This window comes from Oenanthe melanoleuca, chromosome 9 (genome assembly GCF_029582105.1).
Source record: "Oenanthe melanoleuca isolate GR-GAL-2019-014 chromosome 9, OMel1.0, whole genome shotgun sequence".
Taxonomy (NCBI): domain Eukaryota; kingdom Metazoa; phylum Chordata; class Aves; order Passeriformes; family Muscicapidae; genus Oenanthe; species Oenanthe melanoleuca.
Genome location: NC_079343.1, coordinates 1,052,608 through 1,080,416, shown reverse-complemented (window position 1 = coordinate 1,080,416; position 27,809 = coordinate 1,052,608). Strand labels below are relative to the sequence as shown.

The following is a 27,809-nucleotide window of genomic DNA, read 5'->3' as shown; positions in this document are numbered from 1 at the left end:
CCCAACAGCACCAGGGTACTGTCCCCTCATATGGCACTGACACTTGTGTACCAGAACAGCTCTGCTCCCTCAGCTCTTGGAGTGTCATTCTAGACAAGCCATTTTTAAAATTATTCTATCTTAGCAGAGGATTTCAGGCTTAGATTTTAAAGCTGGCTCAGACACATAATTACACTAATACACTATATTGTGAAAGAATAATAATAGAAATACTGATTACACATTTAAAAATTTAGGCTTGAAACCACCCTACAGAATAAAGCTATGATACAGCCTGACATATCAGTTATTAAGAGCCTCTACTATTTAATTATCTGATTTCAATAGCTCTGGGAGATTAAAGAGGAATATTGTACTCTTTTGTATTAAATTAAGGAATGGGGTCTGTCCAAGGCATTCGCTGGAATGTGAGTGACTTGACAACAAACAACACCCACTGCCCAAACAACCAATACAAGCATGAGAGGGAAAGGAAGAAACTTCACAGCTGAGGGACAAATCCATGGGAGCTCTTTCCCTGGAAATCCAACACAGGACAAGCAGGAGTGTAAAAGCAGCAGTTGTCACTGTTTGTCACAAAATAAATGGTTCAAGGTAGAAAGCAAACCCATCAAGTAATCATGCAATCAGTAATAAACATCATTTACATATTGCATATACCAAATTTCAGCTGTCGTTTGAAAGCCCAGGCCAGCTTTCACCTCTGCAGATACAATGAAGGCCTTGAGGAGGAAAAGTCATTCTTCCAGTGCACGTATATAAAGGTAATTCACATGAGACCACATGAACTGAAGGTTCAGCACAAAATCCTTAAATTTTCTTATTATAATCTAACCATTTGATGATTTCTGAATGCAGAAACTGGTCCAAAATACTATGTTCCAAATCAGCCCAAATTAACTTACCAATTTAGGATTAGAACTGGATATTTGGAGGAAAGTACAGAAATAATCCATGGATTGATGTGCCAAAATCCAGTCTTGGATGACAAACAGTGGAGGACACTGTCACTCCTTTGACTTTTCACAAAGCAGTTCATTTTTCTGTTTGTTTGTTTTCTGAATGAAAGTCTATATGCCACAGGCTGGAACAAGTAGGATGAAAACCAGGAAAAGTGGTGATGTATTTACTAATACAATTCAGCAAAGCAGAACTCTGCTCAAAACTTTACATGAAGGTATCACAAAACCAGCTTTGGTGAACTGGTAAATACCACTTCCTGCCAGGTTCAGCCCTGAGACATCAGCATTCCTCTCAGCTATTTGAAGATTAACTCACAAGAGGAAAACGCCTCATTGTCTTTGCTGCCAAACACAAAAATAGATCATTTACCTCGGCTCTAACTTTCTTTCCCCATTCTTGCTAATTAAATGCCAAGAGTAAACAGAGAGAAGTTAAAGACAACCAAACACAACACAGCCATTGACGAGCTATTAACCAACACAAACACTGAGCAGAAGCAGCATTTCCTAATCACCTCTAAATACTCCTCAAGGAACAGAGCCAGTGGGGTTTTCTCACCATCTCTAATGCTTTTATAACCTGCATTAAAGCTGCATCCAAAATCCTCTCAACCACCACAAAACCCCTTTTGTCAGCGCAGTACCCGCAGTGGTGCTGGAGGCAGGGAAGGTGTTCCTGCAGCTGGAGGTGACAGCCCGAGGGGAGCCTGAGGCTCCCAGAACCAGCCGTTGGAGTGGGGTGGGACATGGAACCCAGCTGCCCTCGGAGTACTGGAATAAAGGAAATAAAGATGGCACTGTGCTCCCTCCTGGCACAGCCCTCGCTCAGCAGCTCCAGGCAGCCAAACTGCTCTCACCAACTTCATCTCGAAGTTCTGGAAAAGCTGATGTGTCCCTCAACAAGACCAGAGATATCCAGGTGCTCTGTCTCACAGAAAAACAGAACGTGTCCAGGAACAGTTCCTTATGCAAATTCACATGCTGTGAATTACCTGAGGATGAGATTACTTTTTTCAGAGATGTCACCTGTGAAGTAGTTTTTTAACTTTCCTGCCATCTGCTGTAGAAATAATTTTTAAAAAAGGACATGGCACAATTTAAATGCTACCATATTGTATATAAAAGAACCAGCCCCAAACCCAACAAAACCAACACACGTACCACTTGTTACTTTTAGAATACCTAAAAGCAGAAGTCTTTTCAGACAGATAAGCTCATAGGTTGAGGACAAGAGAATCAATGCCCCATCCTGACTCCAGGTAAGTTCTTAACCTCTAAAATAAACGAGGAAACCCCAAACCAACAAAAATAAAACACTCTCAACAAAGTAAAACCAACTTTAATTAAATTCCTACATCATCCAACATTTCTATGCAGAACAACTGTTTAGTCAAAAAGTAAATATATATGTTTAATTCTCTTTCAAATGTCCAGAAGAATCAAGAGCTACCAGTGTTCCTTGGAGAACAAGCAGTAGTTAAACCTCTCTTGCTGATGTTCAGGAACAGTTTGTTACATCTTTTAACCAGCAGTTCCCTATTGCACGTAACAAATTTGCTCTCCATTTAAGCACCTAAAGCCTGGTACCTCTGCTAAATAAATTAAAACAAATCCAGTTTCTTCAGCAACCATCTTCAACATATATATCTTGGTAAAAGCAACATTACTGCAAGCTTTTAATAAATACAGAGATCAGTGACTGCAGTGGTGTTCTGTGGAATGATCTTTTCCCATAAACTCTTGCTTCTCCAACCTGTTGGGGTTTTTGGTATGTAAGCTCTAAAAATCACTTTGTGTAGTTTATTTAATGAAAACATCCCTTACATAGGTCAGTACATCTCGCAGGGAAGGACTGATCTGAGATAAGGATTTCAGTGTAAGGCTGGAAGGAGCTTCTTGCTGGAGCCAAACCAAATTGTGCCTCTCTGGGAGCTGAAGGCAAAGCCCCAGAGGCTGAGTGGGAGGGAGACTAACCAATGAGGGATTCTCAGGCACGTCTGGAATTGGCCTAACCTTCCTCATTCTTAAGGGCTTCTTTTGTGTGTTAAGTCAGAGGAACAAAATTGTGCAACCCTGAACATCTGGATGCTGCATCACATCTGTCAGAGGTCTCCCCCATTCTCCACACACCCACCCTTCCTTAGGCAGCAGCACAGACATGAAGCAGGTCCCTGCAGTACAGTGATACCATGGCTGCTATTTACAGTAGAATTAATGCATCTGTGCCAGTAGGGCAGAGGTCATGTGAAAAATGTACACAATACACTCATTTTTTTAGCCAGATTAGGATATTAAAAAAAAAATTTACTCTTCAAGTCCTAACTTTAAACAGAGAACAGTTCTGTCAGAGGTCCTCAAACCTCCCAAGGATATGTTAGAGCACATTACCCTAACGTATAAAAACAAATATTTACACCTCCATAAAGTACCAAAGAATTTTTAAAAATGCCTAGTAGATCTCAGCGTGCAAAGTCAGCAGGAACTGATTATCCAGGATGTTCACTAACTGTAGAGACAGTCTTGGAATCAAGCATTCAGAAGCAGAGTGCAAAAGACTCAGGAATTATTTCAGTCCATTTGTTTTTGCTGTTGTTTCTTTTCTTGTTTTGGATCAGTTCATAGAATCCCAGAATGTGCTGAGTTGGAAGGGACCCATCAGGACCAGAGACCAACTGCTGGCCCTGTGTGGGGCTCCCCATGAACCACCCTGTGCCTCAGAGCGTTGTCCCAGAGCTTCCTCAGGTTTTGTTGGTCCATACCACAGAAACCCTTCACAAACACTTATCAAGGTAACCTTCAGCTTAGTGCAAATGCCAGAATCTCCTAGGACCTGTAATCTTTTCTGACAGTGTGAGCCATCCAGTTCACTTTAGTAGTCCAACTTTCCCGCAGAGCTTCATCAAACTTTTGCTTGAACTGCTTTAGTGCTTCTTCCTCGCTCTTCCCTAAGGCGAGGGAGTCCTAAGGCAACAGGGAAACAAGGACTGTTAGGAATTTTTAAAGCACAGTTAGAGCCTCCTTAACCTTTGCACACAAGCCACAGAGTGTTTCTTTCTCCTCTGACATTTTTTCACTTACTACTCATTGAGCAGTTGGTTTAAGTGATACATCTTCCTGAGTTTAAAGATAAAACTGAAAGAGAATGAAGCAAATAATTTTCACCTTTACAGGTCTATGCTTGTGCATGAGCCAAGATCTAAAATACCCGAGATGACTCCATTTAAGATGCACAGATCCTGAACTCATCCTTTGAGCACTAGGACTGACTACAGACCTTGTTCTATGGAGCTAAAAAAGAAAACTTCCAGAACTGTGTGGCAATCTTGACAGAAACAAAAAACAACGAAAATGTATTAACCTTGGAATCAAAAAATGACAGCCTGGGAAAACGCAGAGTCCTGCTGAGCTGCAGCTCTTACTCTACCTTGAGATACTGGATGTCCTTGACAGAGGTGAGCTCTGGCAGGCCTGCAGTCAGCATCAGTGCAAAGAGGGTAATAAATAGGTTGCCGTGCTTGCGCAGGATCAGGTAGGCTTCCTCACAGTACTGCCGGAACCTGTCGAGCCAGGCACATGCAAGGAGCACAAGAGGGAGAGTTACACACATGGAAACCAGCATCTGTCATCTGCTCTGACAAATACAGACTGTGGAACACAGCACAGAGAGGACAGAGGTGCCTGCAGAACTCTCAGTGCATTCACACAAACACGTCCCATGCCTCCCCAGCGAGCCCTCACTACAAAACACCACCAGCTGCTCTTCAGAAAAAGCAGAAGTGCCAGAGGTCATGGTCCCATCCCCCTGAGAAGTTGTTAGGTGGAATGCCCTGATTATCCTATAGCGTGGGCTACAGTGGAAAAGCCAAAATTCTATTGCAATCCCTCTAATCTCTGTTACTTCTAACTCCTTCCATGGTCAAAACTGAACCAGCTGCCAGGGCTGGTGGATCACGAGCACGTGGCTCCTCATGGCCAAGCATCCAAGCAAGGCCAGCATGGGGCAGCACAATGAACATGCCCTGATGGACAGGAAAGAGCCTGCTCCTAAGGGCAGTGCTTGAACAACAGTCTGGAAGCTCTGCCTGGAGCCCAAAGCTGCGGAAGGCAGAGCTGAGCCCAGCAAAACCTGCCTCCTCCTGCTGTGGAAGATCAAAAGCCACTGCAGAGCTGCAGCTTCTGGTTCTGAAGTAATCTTTGGACATTCCAGCTCAGAGAGAGCAGCAGACAGTCCTGTAAATGTGTGTTGGCACACGTCCACATAAGGGCAAATGAGCAAACCAACCCCAAGTAGGTTCTGGTATGCTGGAAATTATCATCTCAACTACAAAGAGATCCAAGTAACACTTACCGGCCAAATTTTTCAGTGTTCCCTGTTTTTCCTTGTTGAATAACATGAATGAAATCATAGGTGAGTATGAAAGGTACCCGTTCCCTTTTAATTCCAAACTTGGACTTAAAGTTTCCAAGAATATGCCCAAAATCTATGTGAAAGAGCTAAAAAAGGAAAAAAAGTAAAAATCAATTTCTCCAGTGAAATATGTCCCTTCTCTTATACCTCTACCGGATGCTGGTATCAAGAACAGTTAACTCCTAATATGACTCTCTAAAACCTGTAGTTTCAATCCTTTGGGAGTATCTGGTTCCAAAACACTTTAAAATTTAAAGTAGTAATAACATCCATGCACTTATGAGTGATCACTACAGCAAAAGATTCACTCAGGTTTAAGCTGTTGCTGCCATGAAACATCTTGGTGGCAGTATCAGACAAAAATGAGCCCAAGGATGAGCCCATGAGGCTCAACATCATCACATCCAAGGCCTTCCCACACAAGGATAGAGGCAAAGGGAGCAGAGCTGAGTTAATCTGAAGGACCCTGTGGCAGCTCCCCATGTCAGAATCAAGGATAAGGGCACTCCAGCTTTCTTCCAGGAGGTACAGACTTAAAAGAATACTGCAAATGTCTGCAAAACTCTCAATTTTATAACCCTTGCTGGTTTTCTAAGCAGAACGATTTCAATTAAATCAGACAAATTCCATTACAGAGTAACAATTAAGAAAGAACATGTCTAGCACTTTCCCCAGGTTCTGAGTGCACAGCATTGTGCTGATGCTGGATTCCACACTGAGCATTTCTGCAGGGCTGAGCTGCACAGCAGACTCACTTCAGGGAAACCACACTGCTCCAAAATGCAATTTTAAGGATTTTTAAGGGCAGTCTTCTGCAAGATACTCTAAGACCACTTTTATTCAATGAATCTGAACCACTAAAAGGCCTCTTGGATGTTCTGTAACAGCTCTACAGAACAGCCTCTCTCCATACAGAATTGCTGATGGACCAGGCTTTGCTCTGTCCTTCCCCCAGCATTACACTTCCTTTCCTTGAAGCTCTCTCCAACCCTCAGTGAACCACAGACATCAGTTCTAACCATGTGGGGCTTTCCTCTTGCAAATCAAAGACACCAAAGGCATTCTGCCTACAGAAGTGATTTTTACCTGCCCATTTTTCCTGACCATGATATTGTCACTGTGTCTGTCACCAATTCCCAGTACATATGTAGCTACACAGTAGCCAGCACAAGACAGAGTAAATTCTTCAATGGCTCGATCCAAGTCCTCTCTGTAACCACAGAGAAAATGGTATTAGTGCACACTATTGGAATTCATGTCCTGCCTTGGCCTCAAAAAGGATTTTTGCTTGTTTAAACCAGAAATCCATTAGGATGCTGTAAAAGCAGAATTACTTGAGAAAAAATACTGTAACAACAGCTATGGAGAACAAGTAATATGGAAGGCAACATCAAGGCTTGAGACCCATGTAGTCTTCTTGGGTTTGTGCTGCCAAATCTGATCTAACTTACTCAACAGCACACAGCCAAAATGCTGCAAACGCCAGGCCCAAGGGTACCATGAGCTTCAGGCAGAATTTGACATGCTAGAAAAACAGTTAGCAAGAAACCACACCTTCCTCAACACTGAAACTTCAGAGGAATTTTGTAGTTTATGCTATAGCTGAGAGAATAAGTGCAGAAATTACCCTAAATTGTATTCCTTCAGCCAGTTCAAGAGTGCATCCTTGTTGAAGGCAGCAGCAGCAACGTTGCTGCTGTTTAACTGAATGTCAGCAATGGTTTCTGAACTAGAAACAGCCTCAATGAGGCCAGAGTGATCTCCAGTTGCTAAACAGCCATAGGGCAATATCCTGCAAGGAAACACAGAATCATGTCAGAACCTCAAACAGCAAAGTGTTCCTTTAGTGTACTCAGCTTTTGGAGAAGGCTGAATACTGATTTGACCAGTAAAATCTCCAAGATTAACATTCAGAAATTGCTTGTAAATGTAAAAGACCAGCAATACATTTATAAATGTTAATTTTTCCTATTATGCACACAGATGCAAAAAAGACATTTTTAAAAGCCATTTTTCCTTTTTACTGGAACCCAGTTTCTTGTAACTCCCCAGGACTTGCCACAGAGGGAGCCCTGTGCCTGCATTTGTGAATTCCTGCCTGGACAGACCCTGAGCCGCTCCAGTTCATTCCCAGCAAATTATTGCTGGAAATGCAAAAGAGGATCTTATGCTTTTCCACCTTCTTCCTACTTCAAAGGAAAAGTCTAGAAATCCTTCTAAAAATTAACATAAATAATGTTTTCCAGCTCCTACTAAGCTGAAGCATAGAAACCCAGTGGAAAACAGGAATACATCTCTTGACTGGCTTGGTATCTCAGAACACATCTGTGCATTCCCACACCGTGACCAGTGAAAATACCTCTTATCATGTCACTGCATTCCAAGACACAGTAAGATGGAAATCAAGGAAAGATGTGCATAAATAGGTAAGTGTATTTTCTTCCAATACATTTCCTCCCTGTTCAGCTTAAAAAGCTAAACAGAATGGCAACACCCCATGGAGCTCAGCATGTGCAATGGAAACTTCAAGCACACTTTTCAAAGGCAATGCATTACACATTGAGGTGTCTGCTCTTGTGCCAGGCAGCTCAGGCCAAGAATATTATCTCAACTGTGGTCATGGTCCATGGGTAAGAGAATGGATACCAACAAAAATCTGTACTGCAGCACACAAGGTATAGACCAGCACTCACTGATTTACAGAGCTGCATAAAACAATTGCAGGACATATTAAAATTGACATGTGTGCCTTCAGACATACATACATATATATATGTAAAGAAAAAATACTGCTGTGAAACTGTCATTAGTATTTACACACACATATATATATATATAAAATTATATAGTTTGTGTGTATATATATATATATATAATTCCTTACAAAATTAAACAACTTTTTTGCCTTATAGCTATCAGGGAACTGAGCAGTTTCTCCACCAAAGGGACAACACAACTGAAGTGGTGCAAGTAGTGATGCCTTGGGGTGGCTCCCTAGAGCAGAGGCTGGACAAGGTTAAGAGAATAAAGTGGGGATTTATTAAAGGCCTTCAACAGATACACCTGGGGCAGTCAGAAGCCTCAGAGGCTACACTCAAAATGGACAATGGTCATGAGTTTTTCAGACAGATATAAGTTTGGTCTATTTTACATATCAGGGGTTAATCCTCCAATTACAGATTCAGGTAATAAAGTCATTTACCCCCAGCTTGCTCCTCCCAAAATTCACTTTTGTTTATACTTTTCAGGGCCTGAGGCAGTGAGGTGTCCTTGGATGTCAAGCCCAGAGGAATTGTTTTGTCAGACCAAAGTGTGAAGAAAGTAACTAACACTCTGTATGGAGTTTTAGACTTATACACTAAAGTACAGGATTTGAAAAATATAAAAACTAAAATCCTAAGGCATCAGAAGCAGTAACAATATAGGCTGGGATTCTTCATTACTGACAATGGAATGCACTGAAAACCAGATTCAAGTGAATATTTCAAGAGCACTCAACTTCAGAACAACAGCAGAAGTGAAGGCTTGGAACGTTCTTCCTGTTTCTGTTCAGAGCCCTGCCCAGTTCCAGGAGCAGCAGCTCTCCAGGAGCAGGAGGGTGGCTGGGATTGCCCCTGGGCACAGGGAAGCTCTGCCCATCCTTATCACCACACCACAAATGGGAGCCCAAGCTGGCCAGGTTAAAGTGCACGCTGGCCTCCTTCCATGGCACTGCAACCCACCCCGCTCGCAGCCGAACCGGGCACACGGCCAACAGCTTCCCCTTCAAGAGCCAGCAATGATGAAAGCCTCCAGCCCCTGGAGGGCTGTGTGCTTACAACTGCAGGAAAAAACATCCTTGTCAGAGAGACAGTTTGACAGGAGTCAAGTTAGGGACAAATCCTCTGGGCCCTTTCCATCCCATCCTGGTCTTTCTGACTTCAACATCTGTCAGCAGGATATGCTCCCTGCTTTTTAAAGCAGCAAAAGCCATGGACAGATCAATGTGAAATCCTGGCTAGGACAGAGAATTCTCTTCACTCATTTAAAACTGTTCTTTATTTCAAGTGTTTAATTCACCAAAGCAGTGCCCTTCCACACACACATGAAATACTGGTGATTTATCAACATGTTCTCAGTAACTTCAGGTCCAATAGTTTAAAAATGATGACATGTTTAAGAGTTGTAACAAATACATTTTTCAGTATGTGTATGAGCCCTGATTTCACTCATACACAGCCAAGTAACCTTAGATCTCACACATGTAAGGGAATACCTTACTAAAACAAAAACCTACAATGGACAGGCACTGAAACTAAAAAAAAATGTTTCTGAGAACATCCTGGTCGAAAAGTAACCAAGTATTACATATTTTTATGACAATTTACCACAGCAAAGGTGGTGTGGCATAGACCAAACTCCTCAAATTCATGATTTTCCATTGCTGTTACTTTACTCATTTCTCCACTAATACAACTTTGATGCTATAACAGAGGTAAAGGAGCCCAAACACTCTGTGACACAAGGATTTTCCTGAGAGGGGCAGCACCACAGACCTCACAGCATCCTTGGGAAGAGAGATATTGTGCTCCTCTGCTGTGACATCTATTGCAATAGGCCATCTATTTCCTGCTCAGTGTTCAGGTACAAGTTTGTTTTAGAAATTAAAGTGTGGGGATTAACTAGAAAATATATTTTTTGCTTTGTTCATTTCTCTCTGCTACTTGGATGGTGTTTGATCTTGCCTGGGTGCTGATCCTTTTCTGGAAAGCAGATCCATCCTATACCCCAGGCTGTGCACACGGAGGGAGAGCTCAGGATGAAGAACATACAGGAGGACATGGTGCCATCTTCCTGCACACAAGTGTCCCCTCTGACACACCCTCTGCCCTGCTTGTCACCCATGAGACAAATCAGTTGGCAGTTAAACAAGCAAACATTTCTCCTCCTTCAGCTCTCAAAATCAACATATATTTGGTGTTGTTCTCTAGAGCTGAGAAATCCCACTGGGAATATCGTGCTGGCTTTAGACACAGACTAAGCTAAGGTTTCATTTTCAATCACTGCTAGAGAACTGAGTGTGGATTGTGATGCAATTAGAAGGGAACTAATCCTGTCCCCAGCTCAGTGGTGCATTGGCTGCCATTTGATCCACACCTCATGGAAGCTGGACAATCTGCTTGTGGCAAAACATAACTGATGGATAGAGGCAGCAGCAAGAGCTGCTCTGACACTGCTGGCATGAGTGAGAAGCCCTGCTTTTACTTGGATGGAGTTACCAGACTCTCTGCAGTGGAAAAAAGTTGAAGAGTGCAAAATCAATTGTGCGTCCACAAATGGAACTAACCTCAGGGAAACTAAGGATAATACAGGCCAAGAAGTAAAGACTGCACTCATTAGTATGGGCAAATGACAGTATTTTTCAGGAAAGCAGCTCTTTGACACCACTTTTTCAGCTGAGACAATTGCCTCTCACTCAAGCAAAATGTAACCCCTGAGCCTTGACTCACGAACATGGCAAAGAACACATCACCACCACTGCTGGCTCATAGATTCTGGAGTCATCTCTCCTTGAGAGAGACAGGCTGTAAACACGGAGATGCCAAAGCCTCACCCTCATGGCTGTGCCCTCATGCTCTGGGTGTTCTGAGTGCTGTTTTGTACCATTCTGTTCCCAAGGAAGGTCATTTCAGAGCCTTCTCTTGGCAAGTGCCTGATTAATCTCTTGGACAGACACTGAACTGTAACCCTGCCTCAATCCCAGGATTTTATTTCATAATGGTAACTATGACAGGATGAATGAAAGGAAGATGTTCCCAGTTAAGCAAACAAATTGAAGAGGCCAAATATAGAACTTCAATTCTCACTAGGAACTTCCCCTTTCTACTTTTTTTCCTTCACAGAGTTTTAAGAAAAATCTTGGACATCAGAGCTACATTTTGGTTTTCCTTTGTCATATTTAAAAAAAAAAAAAGCCTTAGTCAGGAAAAGCATATTTGATGACTCTAATCACTGTTCCTGTTTGCTAGGCACAGTGTGTGGCCCAGGCTGGAACCACAAACTGCTTCTGGGAAGGCAGCTACTGAGGAATGCCTCATCTGGGATTCCACAGCTGCCAGAGGCTGTCCTTGCCCCCAAATGCTGGATCAGCCTCCTCACAGTCAATTTATAATGACATAACTGACCTAAGGTTTCCTCAAGTCAGCGTTCAACTTCACACACACTCAAGCACCTCATTGCAAATGTACCTTCCCAGAAACAAATTGTAATTCACATTCCCAACTTTTCTTAAGCATTCTAAATAACAAGTTAATAATTTTACTTACCTGTGCTGATGTTACATGCCTTATGTAGTTCCCACTAGTATATTTGAACCATAAAAAAATTGAAAAGAGCTCAAATAACCTAAATGAAGTATTTCAGGCAATATTCAAATATAAGTACTTCTAGACTTTGCAAACAACAATTAAACAGAGGATTACAGCTCTTGCACAGGCATACAAAATTTAATTTATGGCTAAAAATGGTGTCTAATAATGTGACACCCAGTACCTTCTTTAGGACTACTTTCCTAAAGTGCAACCGAATTTCTGAACTATATTACCTAAAACTGGTTCATAAATTTGGGTAGGAAAGCTTCCCTTGTACTAGAGGGATTGTGCTGGTAACAATGACTGATACTCCTCCTGTTGCTCTTAGGAATACTCCAGTATTTGTTCAAAGAAGTTATGTTTACCTTATCAAGCATAGGAAAGCAAGAAAGCTGCTTTGCAAGTGACTTTGGAAGATACAAAGGTATTTCTGGTCAGAAAAATGCACTCTGGCATCCAAACAGTGTTTTACCAACAAGAGAAATGACTTCAGAGTTGCAGATGTTCCCAGTGGCTGTAAGTGCTGGTGTGAGCAGCAATAAGAGTTCTGCTCACAGCAGGAAGGAGAGGAGGTAACACTTCTCACCTTGGCTATGACAGCTGAAACCTCTGGGTATCCCAACAGATGCACAGAAAGAGGACAGTGGGGAAGGTGCTAAAAACAGGAAAGCTACATTTCCAAAAGCAGGCCCTCCATCCAAACAAAGCAGCCCTTGGGAGACCCTTACCGGAGATCCAGGCCAGCCTCTTTCCACAGAATGTCCATCAGGCGCAGAATCTGGAGTGTCAGCATGTCCTGCCGGAGATCTGCAACCAAAGGGGACACCACTGCTTCAATTCCTCACAAACTTCCTCAAGTTTCCAAGGCCTTCACAAAAAGGGATCTAAAAATACTCACCCAGCCTAAGGGTTAAAGTGGTATTAATCATAAATACATCATCCTGACTGGCAGTATCTATGCTTTGAAACTCAGTCAGGAGATGCTTAATTTGTTTACTAATGTCAGAATAATCCATATTTACATTATGTTAAAACAGAATAATACAGCTCAAGTGCAAACATGACAATGAAGAAGGAAAAATTGAAAGTTTCTAGCACTGCTTACCGTCACCATTTTTGAAGATGATCCCTACAAGATCTCCTCCAAACATTTTGTTGTTGTACACTATCCAGAGAGGCTTCATTTTAGAATCCATATATCTACACTTCTCAACACTAGAAGAAAACATGACAGAGGTTTTAGTCAAATAGGAATAATTCACCTTTAAAGATTTAAACATGGTTCAGAACATGAGAATATGTAGACTTGCAGTCTGGAATTACTTAAATGTTCTCTCTGCTTTCATTCTGCTGCTATGCCACTCACCAAGCTATGAACACATTTGTTACATGTGGAACGTATTTGATACTGACTGGTGAATGTATCTCTACCGCTTAAATCAAACATCCTCGTTTTCAGAGAAAACTGTTTTATTTATATCCTTTCCCGTCAATTTTTAGACTTTACATTTAAGTGCTGTGAAAAGTTTCAGAGGTCTTTGTGCTTATTGTTAAAAACAGGAGCTAGGAATGCAGTCGAATTCAGTTTTAGGCTTTCATTTAAATATGTTCAGCCATGGTAATGCATTGACTAAGACAGTATTAAGTTCATGGTGGATCACAAAAATCTTTTAATTTAACTGATATCTTAACCTCAGAAGATGCCCAGCAGAGCTTCTGTCACTATAGGAGAAGTTCTCTGTGGCAGCACATGCTGAACAATGCAGCCAGAGGAAGTTCAGGCACAAATGTGTCCCTACTCTGCTGTTTCCATGCAAAGCTACAGTGAAACTGTGCTCATCATTCTTTACTTACTGCAGTTCTGAGAGTATAACAGAAGGATTCAAAGGAGACTGGAGGTCAGAAAGTGCTTCTCTGTAGGCATTTTGTTTCAAACATGTATGCATTGCATCTTTGCCTTTTGCTTTGCTTTGCTTCATGGCATTCAGCTTAATTAGACTATTTAAAGTCTTCATTTTATTGAGGGCTTCCACCTGAAAGAGATGTTTTATCATTAAGAGTTATTGCTCTGATTTGAGATGTAACACAATGTGAAATGTCCCATTTCACAATAAAATCAAGTATTAAATAATTCTACAGCGTTTAGAAAATGGAAATAATGGACGGAAATTAAGTCACTCATGTTTCAGAAATATCATTTTCATAATTACTAGAGACACTGATTAAATGAAAGCTCCTAAGCTGTGGGTCACTTTTAAAAGCATGACTTAGCATTCCCAAAAAAATGAATGAGGCATTTTAATGTATGACACATTAACACAAATTCTTTCTTCAAAGTACAACTTTAGTTCCCTGTTTCAACAAAGTGCATAACATAGGTGCCCCTAGGCATACTGAAGTAACAGAAATACTGATTATTTCATACTCTAACAAACTGAGACATTACTTGAGATGAGCTGTGGATGCAGATACTTTGTTGTTCACATTAAGTTGCATCCAACAAGGCACAGCCATGTGACCACCCGCAGACAATTTTCACACAGCAAAGTCTTAAATGTGTGTCATTAAAATCCTGCTGAAGTCAGGCAGAACACAAAAGCTTTAATTGGCTAAGGTGTTTGAAATAACAGCATCTCAATTAAGCAAAGTTTTTACCTTAAAAATATATAAAAAGTCAAGGCAATTATTTGCAATAATACAGGTGGGTTTAACTCCTTTTCCCCCTTTTTGCTAAGTTTTTTACTGTTCCAAAATTTCTAAGGAAACTGGTGATGTAAATGTCTAAAACTGACAGAGAAAAGCCCTTTGACAAACCTAGATAGCACACAGAGCAAATACAACTTCTACACCTAAACAACTTTTGGACCAAATAGTTCTAATAATCAGCTGTATTTGCACCAGCAAGGTGCTGAGCAAGTCACAGATTCTCTAGCAAACAGCAGCAATGTAACAATTATGAAAGCTCTTTTCTATACAAGGAAGTTCAGCCTGACTTACAAGGTGCTGAGTCAAAACTCACCCCTCCCACAGCCTGAACCCTGCCAGGCAGGATGCTGTGGAAATTGTATGGAGTTTGATTATAAAACTGGGCAGTGGAGAGCTGCCAGGTCAGCCATCTGTCAAAACCAAAAGCTGCTCTGCTTTTCCACTATTCTAGGAGCTGTACAAACATCAGTGACAAGGGAACAAAATGGAACCTGTGTTGTACAAACAGGAACTTTTTGAAGTATTTCTACTTTGAATTTCTTCCGTGTTTGCACAGTTGGGAATTTTTTTGCCCCTTCTTTGATTGTACTGACATTTGCTTCCTGTAAAGTGCACAAAAACTTTACTGACCTTACGTCTATTGCTTAAAGCATTTCACCACCTACTCTTTTCATGATTTTGACAATGCTGACGAGCACACATGGAAGAAATGGTGTTTTCCATGTCATGTGAGCTGCAGCAATAAGGAGCACAACAGAACATCCCCTGTTCCACATGCTCCCAAAGCAGTTTCAATGCAGACAAACACCACCATCAGTTACTCATCCACTGCGAGAATCTCTGTAGCCCAATAGAGTAAATACTTTAACTACAGAGAGAGACCATATTTCAAATATTTTTAAGATCACAATCTAAATTAACTCACTAAAACCGCATTAGAGACTTCAAACATGATTTGTGAGTGTCTGTTAATGATCTGCTGATACAATTATTAGTGCTTTCAAAAGCAAACCTCTTGTGCTTATTAGGGTACTTAAAAGTAAACATATCTCTCCTTTATTCTCTTTTTCTCTGTGTGTGTGTAGGACAGACCTATATTATCACTGCAATGAGTCTTCGGGTGATTTGCAACTACCTTTTAACAAAAGGTAAAAGCTGCAGGAAGCAGTCCTTGAGTAATCTAGGTAAAATTTAGAACAAGCTACCCTTACAGGGAGAAAAACTTGAAATGCACAGAAGCCCTTCTTCAGTTAATCCAGAGAGTCCCTGCTGTGTCCAGAATACACAGAGAATGCTGAATGTGTCTCACCGGTCTTAGAGCACTGTAAAACCAGCTCCCTGAGGCCCCACAGCCCTGGCCACTTTCTGTGTCATGGAGGCTGCTCCATCACTCACAGCCCTTTTAATTGCCTGTGCCACTCACATCTCCTTCTTCTCCACACTGCCCAACTTGGTCAAGGCAATACCCCCCCAGGAGCAATGGAATAAGGATGGGCTCTCCAGGCTTGCATAGGTCAGGAAGACAGGAAAGGGAAGTCCCTACCTGTTTAGCCAGCACCTTCATATGAGCCACGCTGCCCCTGCAATAAGCCTCCAGTATCAAACCGAACTGCACTGACACGGCGGGGATGTGAACCTCCGACCTGCAAGGGGAAAAGCTGCTGATCAGAGTAGAGCACTTGCCCAACTGCATCATTGCAGCCATTCCAAAACCCAAAACAAACACAAAACCCCCAAAACAAGCATTAGAACACCTCGTGGTCACATCAAACATTAAAACACCTCATGGTTACGTAGCTGAACCAAAAAGCCCGATTTCTCAGGAAATGCTAGAACCCCTCTGTGCAGGAGATGATGAGGATGGGCCAGTCTGGATGCAGGATCCTTGTTTCAAGGCCCAGGACTGCTCTGGGGCAGCAGTGTCCATGCCAAGAGGTGGTGACTCAATACCTGCTTCAGGACCACCTTTCATTCAGAGCAGCACTGAGAAGTCACTGAAGGGCTGACTTTAAACGACACTTTGTCCAACCTCTGTAAGGGAAAAGCCCAATTTGCCTGAAGGAGAACACTTTGAAACAAACCACTGAAATTTGTATCAGAGCCAATTATCCTCCAAAACATTTTTATGTAACACTTGTTCTTTTTAGCTAGAAATATTAAAATTAATTTTGTCCTAAAGACAGAATCAACTTATCCAATCTCTTCCAGTCCACTCTGCAAGGCTTCTGCCATTCATGAAACTGCTCATCAAAAGTAGCAAGAACACACAGAACAGCTTTTATTTTCTGTTAGACTTGCAGCAATAAATTTTTTTCCCAACTGTGAGGTATAAATATTGCACTTTTACTGCACCCCACTAGGAGTATTTACAAATCGAACTGATCAGGTAGTCAGAGCTGAATGCAGTTTGGAATACTTTCATCCAAGGGTAGATTACAGACCTCTCTAATTTATTTTTAATGAGAGGTCTGATTGACAGATGCCAACGATAAAGAAACAAAGGGGAGTTGTGGGGCACTATGATAATGGCTCATTTAGAAAAACTCTCAAGAAATCATATTTGAAAGTCTAATCAGGCTCAATAGTTTCAGAAAGATAAAAGGAAAATCTCCTACCTCAGGTGCCAGAACAACATCTGTCCTATTCTCCTATTGCCCAGTGCTCTTTCCAGGAGAAACCTGGAGAGTGCACAATCCAGGAAAGGCTCATACTTCAGGACTTGCACAAGTTGGAGAAGATATTGAGAGAGCTCTTCATCACTAGAATGAGGTACATAAAAGCAGTCAGTAAGAAAGTAGCTAGATTAGTGATACTCCAGAAATTCAGGTGCATGAGACAAACCCAAACGTGACAGGATTTGGTTCAATACCAAGCTGTCTCCCAATTTTTCCATCACACAGAGAAGGACAACACACAACTTAGTGCAACTTCCAGATGGAAATAATTCCAGATGCATTCTTAGGATAGGCCCAGCAGCCAAATTCCTTGTTTGGATTGGAAAGAAATCAAAATAATTTTTTTTTACCCCAAAAGTCTATCCTTGACCATTAAAAATTAATCACTAAACTATTCACCACAGAGAATTCAGAATTCAAGGACAGGAAATGTGCAGTAATGACAATGTTACACAAGTCCTGCCCTAGGTTACAGTGGAGAGCAAATGAAACGCAATAAGGAAAGAACTGCAGAGAACAAAGGCTCCTGTGAATCAAAACCAAATCAGTAATTCTCTCATTATTTATTACATGCTGCAGCTCACATTGCTATTAAATGGTACAGAGTGGAGGTGGCTGTGTGCCAGGTGTTTACAGCATTTGATCCAGGAATACTTCTCCCTCTGTTATTCAAATGTTTCTCTCAGAGTTTCTTGCTCTCCTTTGCCCAAGCAAGGATGAACACCCAGTCCTCTCTGGGACAAGGGTGCCCTGGTTCCCCTTGCAACACAGAAAACAATCATCAGTTTTCTACAAGGTGTCAGAATAAGGTGGTTTTATTTAGCTGCCAGTGAGCCCATTCAGATATCAGACTGCTTTATTTGGCCACCTATTCATGGCAGGCAGCATGTTCAGCTCTGTCCTCTTGGGGTTGTTTTATCCTGTGAGCAAACAGAATGAAGTTTGGCACCCCAGAAAGCCTCACCTACCTCATCTGCCTCAAACACCCCACTGCATACTCCCTGACGTACTGGTCGGGGTAATTGAAATCCAGCAGCTCCAAAGCCTCCCTGGGCAGCAGCTTGGGCCAGATCTGCAGGAGGGCCTGAAGCTGTTCCAAAAAAAAGGAGACAGGTAAGGACACAGGTGGGTCTCACTGATCATAAAGATACTCAAATGAACAGAAGAGAGTGACCAGCGGCCAAGAGGGGGCTGTGGGAGGGTGGGTAGAAAGGAGAGCAATAATTTGGGGTAACTGGGCTCATTTCTGATTAAGTTTCTCACTCTTTAAAATTATGCAGATTATTTTTATGCTGAAAAACTTGTTTCTTCACACAGAGACACAATGCATAGTAAACAAAAATTAGGTAATGCTAGATATGCATGGTTTAAACACAGATATTGAATAAAAATAAGATGTTTTGTAAGTGCTCTCATAAATTTTGGTAACAGTGAAAGTTTTCTACTAAGGATAAAAGAAAGGTTTTTCTTGAGAGAGATCCTTCCAAAAATATTTGTCCGCCTCAGCTGATGAAGCCTTTTTGCACATTCACTGTGAACAGTAATGAGTTTAAATTGAAGGGAAAAAAAAAAAAAAAAAAAAAAAAAAAAAAAAAAAAAAAAAAGAGTCAGGTTAGATAGTAAAGCAAATAAAGAACCCCTAGACTGATGACAATAATGTTCTGGGAAAAAAATACAGAATACAGCAATGCATATTTTTGAACTACCAAACAGAACAACATTTAGGAGGTCTCACAAAATAAATGATTTTATTGCATTGTTATGAAGATCACAGCTACCTGCTGAGAGCAATATGTATGGAGTTGTAGCACTGAAACAGTGCACTATAAATGCAAATAAACACTTTAATGCACATTAATATAAATGCATATTAGTATAAATGCAGTGTATCAACAGCATAAGATGTTTCTTTCTCATTATAATAATACCACGCCCTATAAATTAGATAACACAGGTTATTTCATATTTCAATAGCAACTTATAAAGTCTGAATAATTACCAAGATCTTGTTTTTCTCCTGATCTCATAATGACTTTACAGCAGTGAAAACCTTTATTTCTACTCTGTCACACTATCAACTCCTGCTTCCAGTTCCTGTATGACAAATATGAGTTCACATTCTCAGCCCACATAGGCATGTTCATAACACCATTTATCCACCATGGGGGCAGATTCTGAATTGAGTCATCATTTTTGTGAAATCCAGAAGGCAAGAAATGGGCATGAATGACAGTACAGAGCCAGGGCTGTGCTGCAACTCCAGAAGTGGAGGAAAAGATCAGCCCAACTGTTCCCAAGGGCAAATACAGGTAAGGACACATGCACAATTCATAATAATGTAAAGTAAAACTAAGGGTGTTTTAAACACAGATGTCACATTCCCACAGAAAAATCCACTCCAAAATCTACTGACCCAGCAAGGACTCAGTCAACGATGCCAGTCCTTGATGTCAAGGACTGCAGCCACCAGCATTTCTGTAGCAGGAACACTGGCACTGAAAGTCTGCAGGAAATACTACCCTGATCACATACTTAATACACAAGGCAAACACTGAAAGTGCAAACAGCAGCTCTGCTTGTCAGACAGCCACAGACTCCAAAACAAAACTATCAGAATTTCTACTCTACCTACTGTAAATCATGTGCAGAACCTGCAAAAATATAGAGACATTTTATTAATACTGAATGATTGAAATGGAGAACCTGAAATAGTCTGAAAAGATGAGCTCAAGTGGCCCCACATGCCTCATACATCAGGAAGTGAAAGTCATGGTCCACAGCATGCACATTTACTGGGAAGATGATTTGAAAACACAGAGCTCCTCCCTGTGCTGAAATCATTGCACAGGTGGTTACAATGAGAATGAACAATGCATGTTTCAAAGCTCGAATTTGGCCTTGGTGCATTAATACTTTCTTCTATAAGGAAATAACCACAACTTCTTCCCTAACAAGACTATAGGAGACAATACAATTAAGGACAGGCCAGTATTCTTATTCCAGTTATTTCAAGTAGTTCAGTTGTCTCTTCTCTGCTTCTCATTATTGATGGTGTCACTTCACTGAAAGCAAGTGGATTTTTTTTCAAATATATATTTTAATTTTTTTTTAATTCTGCTTTGAGAATAAATACTGCTTGTGAACTCTCCTAACAAGTCCTGCCACCCTGCTAACTCTGCTGAGCAGGGAGGTTATGGCAGCAGTAAGGGCAACTCCTTCTGTGCAATCAGTCTACTAAAATCCTGCAAATTCAATGAGGGCTAGGTAAATAATTCAGGAAAGATGCTTGACTCCACTGGACATAACTTCATGGACCACTGAAATAACAGATTAAAGACAGATAGTCTACAATCAAATATGAGAGAGCCCATTTCTAAAAGAGCATTACTATTTTTAAGCTGCATTAATAAAAACAGGAATATTGTTATTAAGTCCACTTGCTTACAAACAGCTGGTGCTTGATTGCTTTTTCTTATAAACAGCTAGTGTTTGATTGTTTCTTTGGGTTTTGTTGTATTGTGTGTGGGGTTTTTTAAACTTCTTGCTTGAAGTGTCAAGACTTTTACTGAAATGCATCTAAAAATGGGCATTAAAACAACTTTTGGTATGACAGCATGCACATTGTAGCAGCCAGCTACAGCTAGTACAGCAAATATTTCATTTTAATGGGAAGCACATTATAAATCCTGATAATTTTGGAATTCCTAAAATTCATGAGCCTGTCTTGCCTTACCTGAAAAGGTAAATCAGTTAGGAGTACTGATATGTCTATGTACTACAGAAATATCCAGCACATTTAAGGTAAGATCTCATTTTTCAGAGAGACTCTCCACACTGCCAAAAGCAATATTATGATATAAACTGCACTATTGCCTATAGATAAGCAAACATAAATACCATATTCCTTCCAGAAAGTATATAGTAACAAGACAACATTTTCAGCCATCCATTTAAATAAAAATGTTTATGCATACACAATATTTAATGTTTCCAAATGTAAAGAACTTTAAGCTGTCAGCTAATATCCATACTGCAAATAACTGTTCAAAACTGCCACCAAGCACCATATTTCAAAGCCCCAGCACCCAGGATGCGTTTTCCTTCACATACTTTAAGGAGCAAACAAGTGCTTGCTTGTATTTCTACAGTTTTGATTTCCAGATAACTTTTAATAAAGAACAATAAATTCAGAAGTAATGGAACTACTAAGGAAAAGGATTCTTGCACATGAAAGAACACAAGTGAGCAAGGAATGTGTGGGTGCTCCATTTTGTTAGTCTAGTGTTCATGGCATAGACAAAAAGCTGGGATGAAATTTCATTTATTTTTAGAAGATCACAGAACATACACACCTAGCTGTGATGAAGCAGAAAATGAACTCTCTGCTGGAGCAAACTAAGAGTCTGACTGACTGGATAATTACAAAAATCATGTAATGGATAGACAGAAGATGGATTTTCATGGAGTGGCTGCCTTTTCTTTCAAGAACAGGTTGCTTGTAACAGGTGAAGTTCAGAATACTAAGACCCAATAGAATCTTATACCATCAGTCACAACCCTTCACAGCAAATGCTTTTTAGCTCTAAGTTTATTAAAAAAAAAAAAAAAAAAAAAAAAAAGCGGTTAAAAATTATTAAAATGAGACTCAGGAAAAGACACAAACATTATCTCAGTGTAGTGGTCTGCAAGAAGCTGAGCATCATTAATATCTGAATTCTGTCAGGAAGACCAGAACAATGCCTGGCTCCACCCCTTGGAGTGAGTGCTGTGCTTGGTAACTTTGCCAGACTTTTTAGTTTGGCCCAAACTTAACTTTACACAGTCTTAACTAAAACATTTCAGTGCCAATCCAGAAACCTGTTATTTTATTACTTTTAAAATCAGTCTATCAAACAGGGATGGTCTTACTATGAGCTTGTACAATTTTTCCTGTATCAAAGTTCAACCTACCCCCAAAAAGTGTCCCAAGAGTTGGATTCTATTTGGGTACAATACAGTAGTAAAAAGTAGCAACACCAACTTCTTTACAGAGTAGTGAAATAACCTTGCACATCTGTGCAAAAAACATACTAAACAATTTTACTGAAAATGCAACTTTTATCACAGCACCAGCCTCATATCCTTAGCAGTTAGTTTAAAGAGAGTCTATTTGGTCAGAGACAGGATGAGAATGTGTTTTGTAGCACTGATAGGTCTCACATCTCTTTGAAAAAACATCTGTCTGCCACAATGAGGTTTAATTACCCAGTCTGAGACGAGGATTTTATAATATTTGAGCATTGTAACAATTTTCACAAGAAGTTTTATTTCAGATCTTGATTTACAAACTTTTTTTTAGAATAGTCTTGTAAAAAACAAACATTCTTGCTGTGAGGGTGGTCAAGCACTGGACTTTGTTGCTCAGAGCCTGTGGAGTCTGCACCAGGTGGAGATACTCCCAGCCCAGATCAGGCTGACCATGCTGGAGCACAGGGCTGCACTGGATGAGTCTCTGAAATTCTTACTTTTAACATCAAATCTGAGCACAAGGTTTTAACATTAGCCTGTATAAATATCCACTGTTCTCATCATTCAGAGGACCTCTGAAATGCAATTTGGTCTTGGATTATGGGGGTTTTTTGAGATAATAAGTTCCTCTTTATATGTCCAGGCTGCAGAATTCAGACACTGAGCTCCATTTCACCATTTCAAACTGGCTGCACTTGGGAAAGAAATCCTATTTACTGATGATTTAACTGAAGCTTTTTTTCCCCACCACTATTGTCCTTTTCCCTTACCTGAGCAACATCTTCAAGTTTGTTCCACTTTAAAGAGAGCAGCAGTTTTGGCAACGATTGTGGGAAATTTTCATCGACAGTCATACCGCAAAGTCCAAATGAGATCCATTTCATTTTCACAAAGCTGAGATAAAGGATCTCTTTCCATTATATCTTTTAGCACAACATAAAACTTCTTACCACCTCGACCCTAGGAAATGAGAAATGTATGTGATCAATTCAGTAAGATTCTTGTATGGTAGCTCAAATACAACCCCTAAGAACCTAGAGCAGAAAGAACATCAAATACAAACTAATGAAACACAGGGAAATGACCACTCTGCCTTTCTTTCACATTCCTTACTATAGGCACTGTAAGTAACAGATTCCAAATCCAGTGTGCAGAACTTTCTGAAAAGATAACTTCAGAGTTAAGAACACTAGATGGCAATATTTCTGTTTTCCAACTCCAACATTGAACACTCATCTAGGATGCATATACTTTCTTCTTCTATTTTCAAATGAGTAAATTTAGATACATGGATAATTATTTCTTTTCATTAGAAACAAAAAATACTTTTGCAACAATCAAAAGAAGAGATAGTTGCCAATTAGACAGACAGTAATTTTGGTCTTCTAGTCCTAAACTTGTTTTTCAGATCTAGCATAAATCTTAGCTGTCTTCCAAATCCAGACTAAGTATAGCTTTTTAACAAAATGTAGATAAGTCCAAATACATTGGGAAAAGCAGATACATATCTGAATTTTAAAGCAGTTCATCAAAGTGAATTATATAAGAAGACAGAGCCAGTAGAATTGCTATTTGAGCAGTTGACTTATTTATTTCTAGATTGATGTGGAAGACAAGAAACAAAAAACCCCAGAAAATGATTTTGAAATAGTCTTTAGATGATGCTCACCGCCATTGCAGCATTGTCACTGTTTCTTGCAATCTCAGCTGCCTTTTCAAGTATCTGCAAGAAGTAGGTTTTAAATACATCAGATTTAACCTCAAATCTGACTGCATTCCTAAAATAAACATTACAGAAATAAAGCAGATAAGGAAATGTTGCTATCTTTAGGCAGTTTTGTATATCCAGTGGTATAGATGGACTTGTGTGCAGTGTCCCTTTTCTCATCTGCAGGACTAGGGAGATCAGGACCAGCAGTGATCATGATGAACTCAATTATTTGCTTTTTCATCACTCTTGGGCTAAATTAAACAGCTTTCCTGATGACATCTTGCTTTCTGTTTCTGCATTTCCTCCTTATTTTTCACCACAACAAACCAACTCCTCTACTTCAAGTTATCCTTTGCTTTCTCACCTCTGCTGAGCAGTTTCCAAGGGCACTGTTTCCATGCCCATGGATCCATGCCTCCAGCCCTCAATCCCAGTAAGAATCCACAAGCCCAATCCTTGCACCATGCTCTCAGACAGCCCATATGATCTCAATCAGTGTCCAAGTACTTCCCTAGATCTTGGATCTCGCCTCCTTTTCTTTTTCCTTTTGAACATTTTACGTGGCTTTTGAAGCTCATGCAATAGCCCATAAAGGAGAATTAAGTCTAGAAGTAAATGCAGTTCTTCAAAGTGCATTCTGAACATTACTGCAACCAAGCCAGGTGTTACAACAGCTGAACTGGCCAGGTATGTTTATCTACAGGTGCTGCTGCTTCGAGGAACAAATCATAAAATAAAATCTCAATAAAGAAAAAAGTCTAAGGAACTCCAGCACCTTCTTTCCCTGAGAGCTCTGCCCCTCCCATCACCCAGGAATACAAGAGCACCCCCAGGTCCAGCAAGACTTGTGTTGCCTTTACTCAGACAACACGAGAAACAACAAAAGACTGCAATAATCAGAGCATAAATACCCAGCAGCTAAAATTCTTAGAAAGGCATTCTAACTTGTTTTATTTATTTTCTCTGTATGAAACTCTCATTAATATCATGTATTACATCTGCTGCTTGGCTACAAAGCTTATTTACATACTGTGTGTAAAAACTATGCATAAATAAAACCAGTGTCCTAATTCTATGTTTGATTCTTGCCTCCCTGTGCTTTGCAGAGTTACTCTGTTTGCAAATAAACTTTCAAAGTCATTGCAAGTCCAGCTTTGTTTGAGTGAACCCTGAGCCTCAAGATGTGCCTGCAGCACTGGCCATGGACCAGCCCCACACATGGCTCCTGTCTCAGGCAAGTTTCTTTTCCATGGTCCAGGCACTTTTGCTCCCTCAGCCCCAAACAGCTCCTCGCTGTACAAGCAGCCTAATGAGATGATTGAAAAGATTAATCTATTTTTGCACATTATGTTTCTCAAAACAAAAATCTGGCATCTCATTCTTTGTTTTCTTGGCAGAAACCAGCAATACCACCAGGAAAATGAGAAGCAGCCATAGAGCAAGCAAGTCTCAGCTGGAGCACTGTGAGAGACAATCTCTGGCTGATGTAATTCCAGCAGCTGCAATGTCACTCCTCATTCTACAGAACCTTCACCAAGAGAATCTTTAGGAGATTGAGCTGAATGAAGTTGGAAGTTACAAGGGATGAAGACCACCAGGCCCTACCTTAATGTCACTACACTCCTGTCTCACTTAGTAAAAACTACTGGCTGCATTCAGCCCAGAGTTTTAACTTCCTGTGAACTTGGTATTGCAGGGACAAAGAAAAGAAACACCAGAGCCAGAAAAAATACATGATCACTAAAAAGACACATTTTTACTTAGCCTGTCTGTAATATGTACATCAATTTTTTTCTTCAGGAATTAAATACATATAAATACATTAAATACATATAAGTAAAATGAGCAAAAAACTTAAAGCATTACAAATAAAGCAATACCAAAACTGGATAAAATATATCCACTGTGAAGCGTTAATGGGTCAGCCATAAATAAGGCAGCAATTGGTCAGTACTGGTTTAGCTCTTACTGTATTTCCATTGGTGTTTGAATAAAAGAAAAAGTACTGTGCTGACAAGGAAGGGGAAACACTATCAACCCATACTGAAACAAAGAAACCCTATCTTGTTACCTGATTTCATTTTTATGAACCTTGAATCTCAAATCTACCCTTGAAAAAGATGATAAAACCTGGTCATGCTAAATCCTCAAACAAACAAACAAAAAAGGCAATTCCTCTAGGTTGTTATTGACTTTCCCCAAACCAAAATTCAGACTAACATGTATGAGTTAAGCCTGACTTTTATAATGTATTGTTAGCAGTCTGTTTTAAGACTTACTTCATTACTTGTTTCCAGGTCTTAGCTTTTTTTACTTGTTTCTGAACAACTTTCCATCTATCCTTTACACTTCAGAAATAACCACGTGTATTCCAAATATACACTTCCTTTCTAGACAGATTCTTATCTTCATCTGTAGAAAGCTGCAGGGCCACTTCAGCAGATTTAGTCCAAGAGCAGACCTTCAGAAATACCTTTGCACACAGTGTCAAGAGTCCATTTATCCTTTAAAGGACTTGAGCTCACAGGGCAGTGTCCCAAAGAGTGCGTAACACACATTTGTACCAAGAAAGAACAGATCTTTATAGATCACAGGCAAGCACAGTTTGAAGGTTTCCAGAATAGCAGATTGATCTTACAAAAAGCTAAATTTTTCATATGGGAAACTGATTTCCTTTTGACCTTCCAAAGACCATGTACAGACCACTTTTAAAAGTGTACATCTTCAACACAGACCCTGAAGTCAAGCACTGCCACTCCCACAGTGCAAGTTTAACAAACTGCAGTATGGTGACTAAATGGCAGAAACAGGGGAATTCACTGGAAAATGCAGAGTTGAAAGGAAAGAATAAAAAGCTACTTCCACATAAACATTCAGGACTGCTCTTTAGGTCATCCCTTACCTTATCAAAGGGAGGGTAATTAATAGGCTGTTTTGAATATTCCTGAAATCTAATGTGCAAAGCTGTTGCATTTTCAGTGTAAGGGTTGGTCTGGACAGTTCCCATGGGATTCAACATTTCCTCAAGTTCATCTGAAATACAGGCAGAACAGTTAATATTACAGGCCAGGCATGCAGTAAGAAATTACTTCCTTATAAAATGGAAAGAGCTCGTTTTGCTGCACAGCACTTTTAGTGCAATGCTCTGTATTTCCAGCATAAACTGCTTCCTACATTCCCAAATGTTGGATTATCACCCCATCAGAAACTGATTTCTTTAAATAAACATAATAGTCCAGGGAAGCAGAGCTATCCCCACACTGAAACAAATCCCAGTGAGATCTGCAGCTTCTGCAAAGCAGGAGACACCCTCTGAATCAAATGGAGAGCAGAGCTTCAGGCCAGCCAGGCTGGGACAGCATTCCTCAGGATGGGATCACGAGTGACATGGAGGCTCCAGGAACTCCCACTAATTGATCTCAATATCAGAGAAAAAGGCAAAATTCTAACTCACAATTTTTGCTAATGCAAATATTATCACTTATATTATAACTGATCTATTCAATTTGGGGTGCATGGCAGAGGGACCAAATGAAGCCTAAACTGTACCCTAAAAGCAAGTATATAAGCATGTATCTATTTTATGTGGTTTTCCTTCCATAACAGATGAAACTTTTCAAGCAGGCTCTTGCTCTTCCTCTTTCCTGCTAAACAATACTTTCAGGAAAGAGATTAAAATGTTGTATATTTATCCACATAAAGATTACAAGTAATAAAGAGATTATTCCAAGAGAACTGAACATGCATACAGTAAACATTCTACTATTGGATCCCACACTCTCCCACACATGAAGTCCAAATCTGAAAAGCTGAGGTTTACCAGGAAATGATGACCAGCTGTGCAGTACCAGTTCTCCATTCCTCAAGTGTCCTTTATAATCAAACACCATGGTATTTACCCAGGCTACAGGATAATGCTGCCAAAGGAAACAATTGTTACATGGAAAAGAAGATGCCAGCAAATGTTACTATGCAGAAAACACTGCAATA

General features: G+C 40.3%; 1 protein-coding gene across 1 annotated transcript in view; it reads right to left on the bottom strand.

Annotated features, from left to right (window-relative positions):
* Positions 1–2,281: 2,281 nt before the first annotated feature.
* Positions 2,282–27,809, bottom strand: part of PIK3CB (phosphatidylinositol-4,5-bisphosphate 3-kinase catalytic subunit beta) — a 68,086-nt gene continuing 42,558 nt past the window's right edge. The window contains 16 exon segments of the mRNA XM_056498727.1: positions 2,282–3,923; positions 4,387–4,519; positions 5,311–5,456; positions 6,457–6,580; positions 6,998–7,162; positions 12,449–12,527; positions 12,826–12,935; positions 13,575–13,753; positions 15,970–16,069; positions 17,042–17,185; positions 18,070–18,191; positions 22,879–22,950; positions 22,952–23,068; positions 23,778–23,831; positions 26,722–26,852; positions 27,640–27,736. Coding sequence (XP_056354702.1) covers positions 3,786–3,923; positions 4,387–4,519; positions 5,311–5,456; positions 6,457–6,580; positions 6,998–7,162; positions 12,449–12,527; positions 12,826–12,935; positions 13,575–13,753; positions 15,970–16,069; positions 17,042–17,185; positions 18,070–18,191; positions 22,879–22,950; positions 22,952–23,068; positions 23,778–23,831; positions 26,722–26,852; positions 27,640–27,736 — 1,911 coding nt within the window. The 3' untranslated portion in view covers positions 2,282–3,785.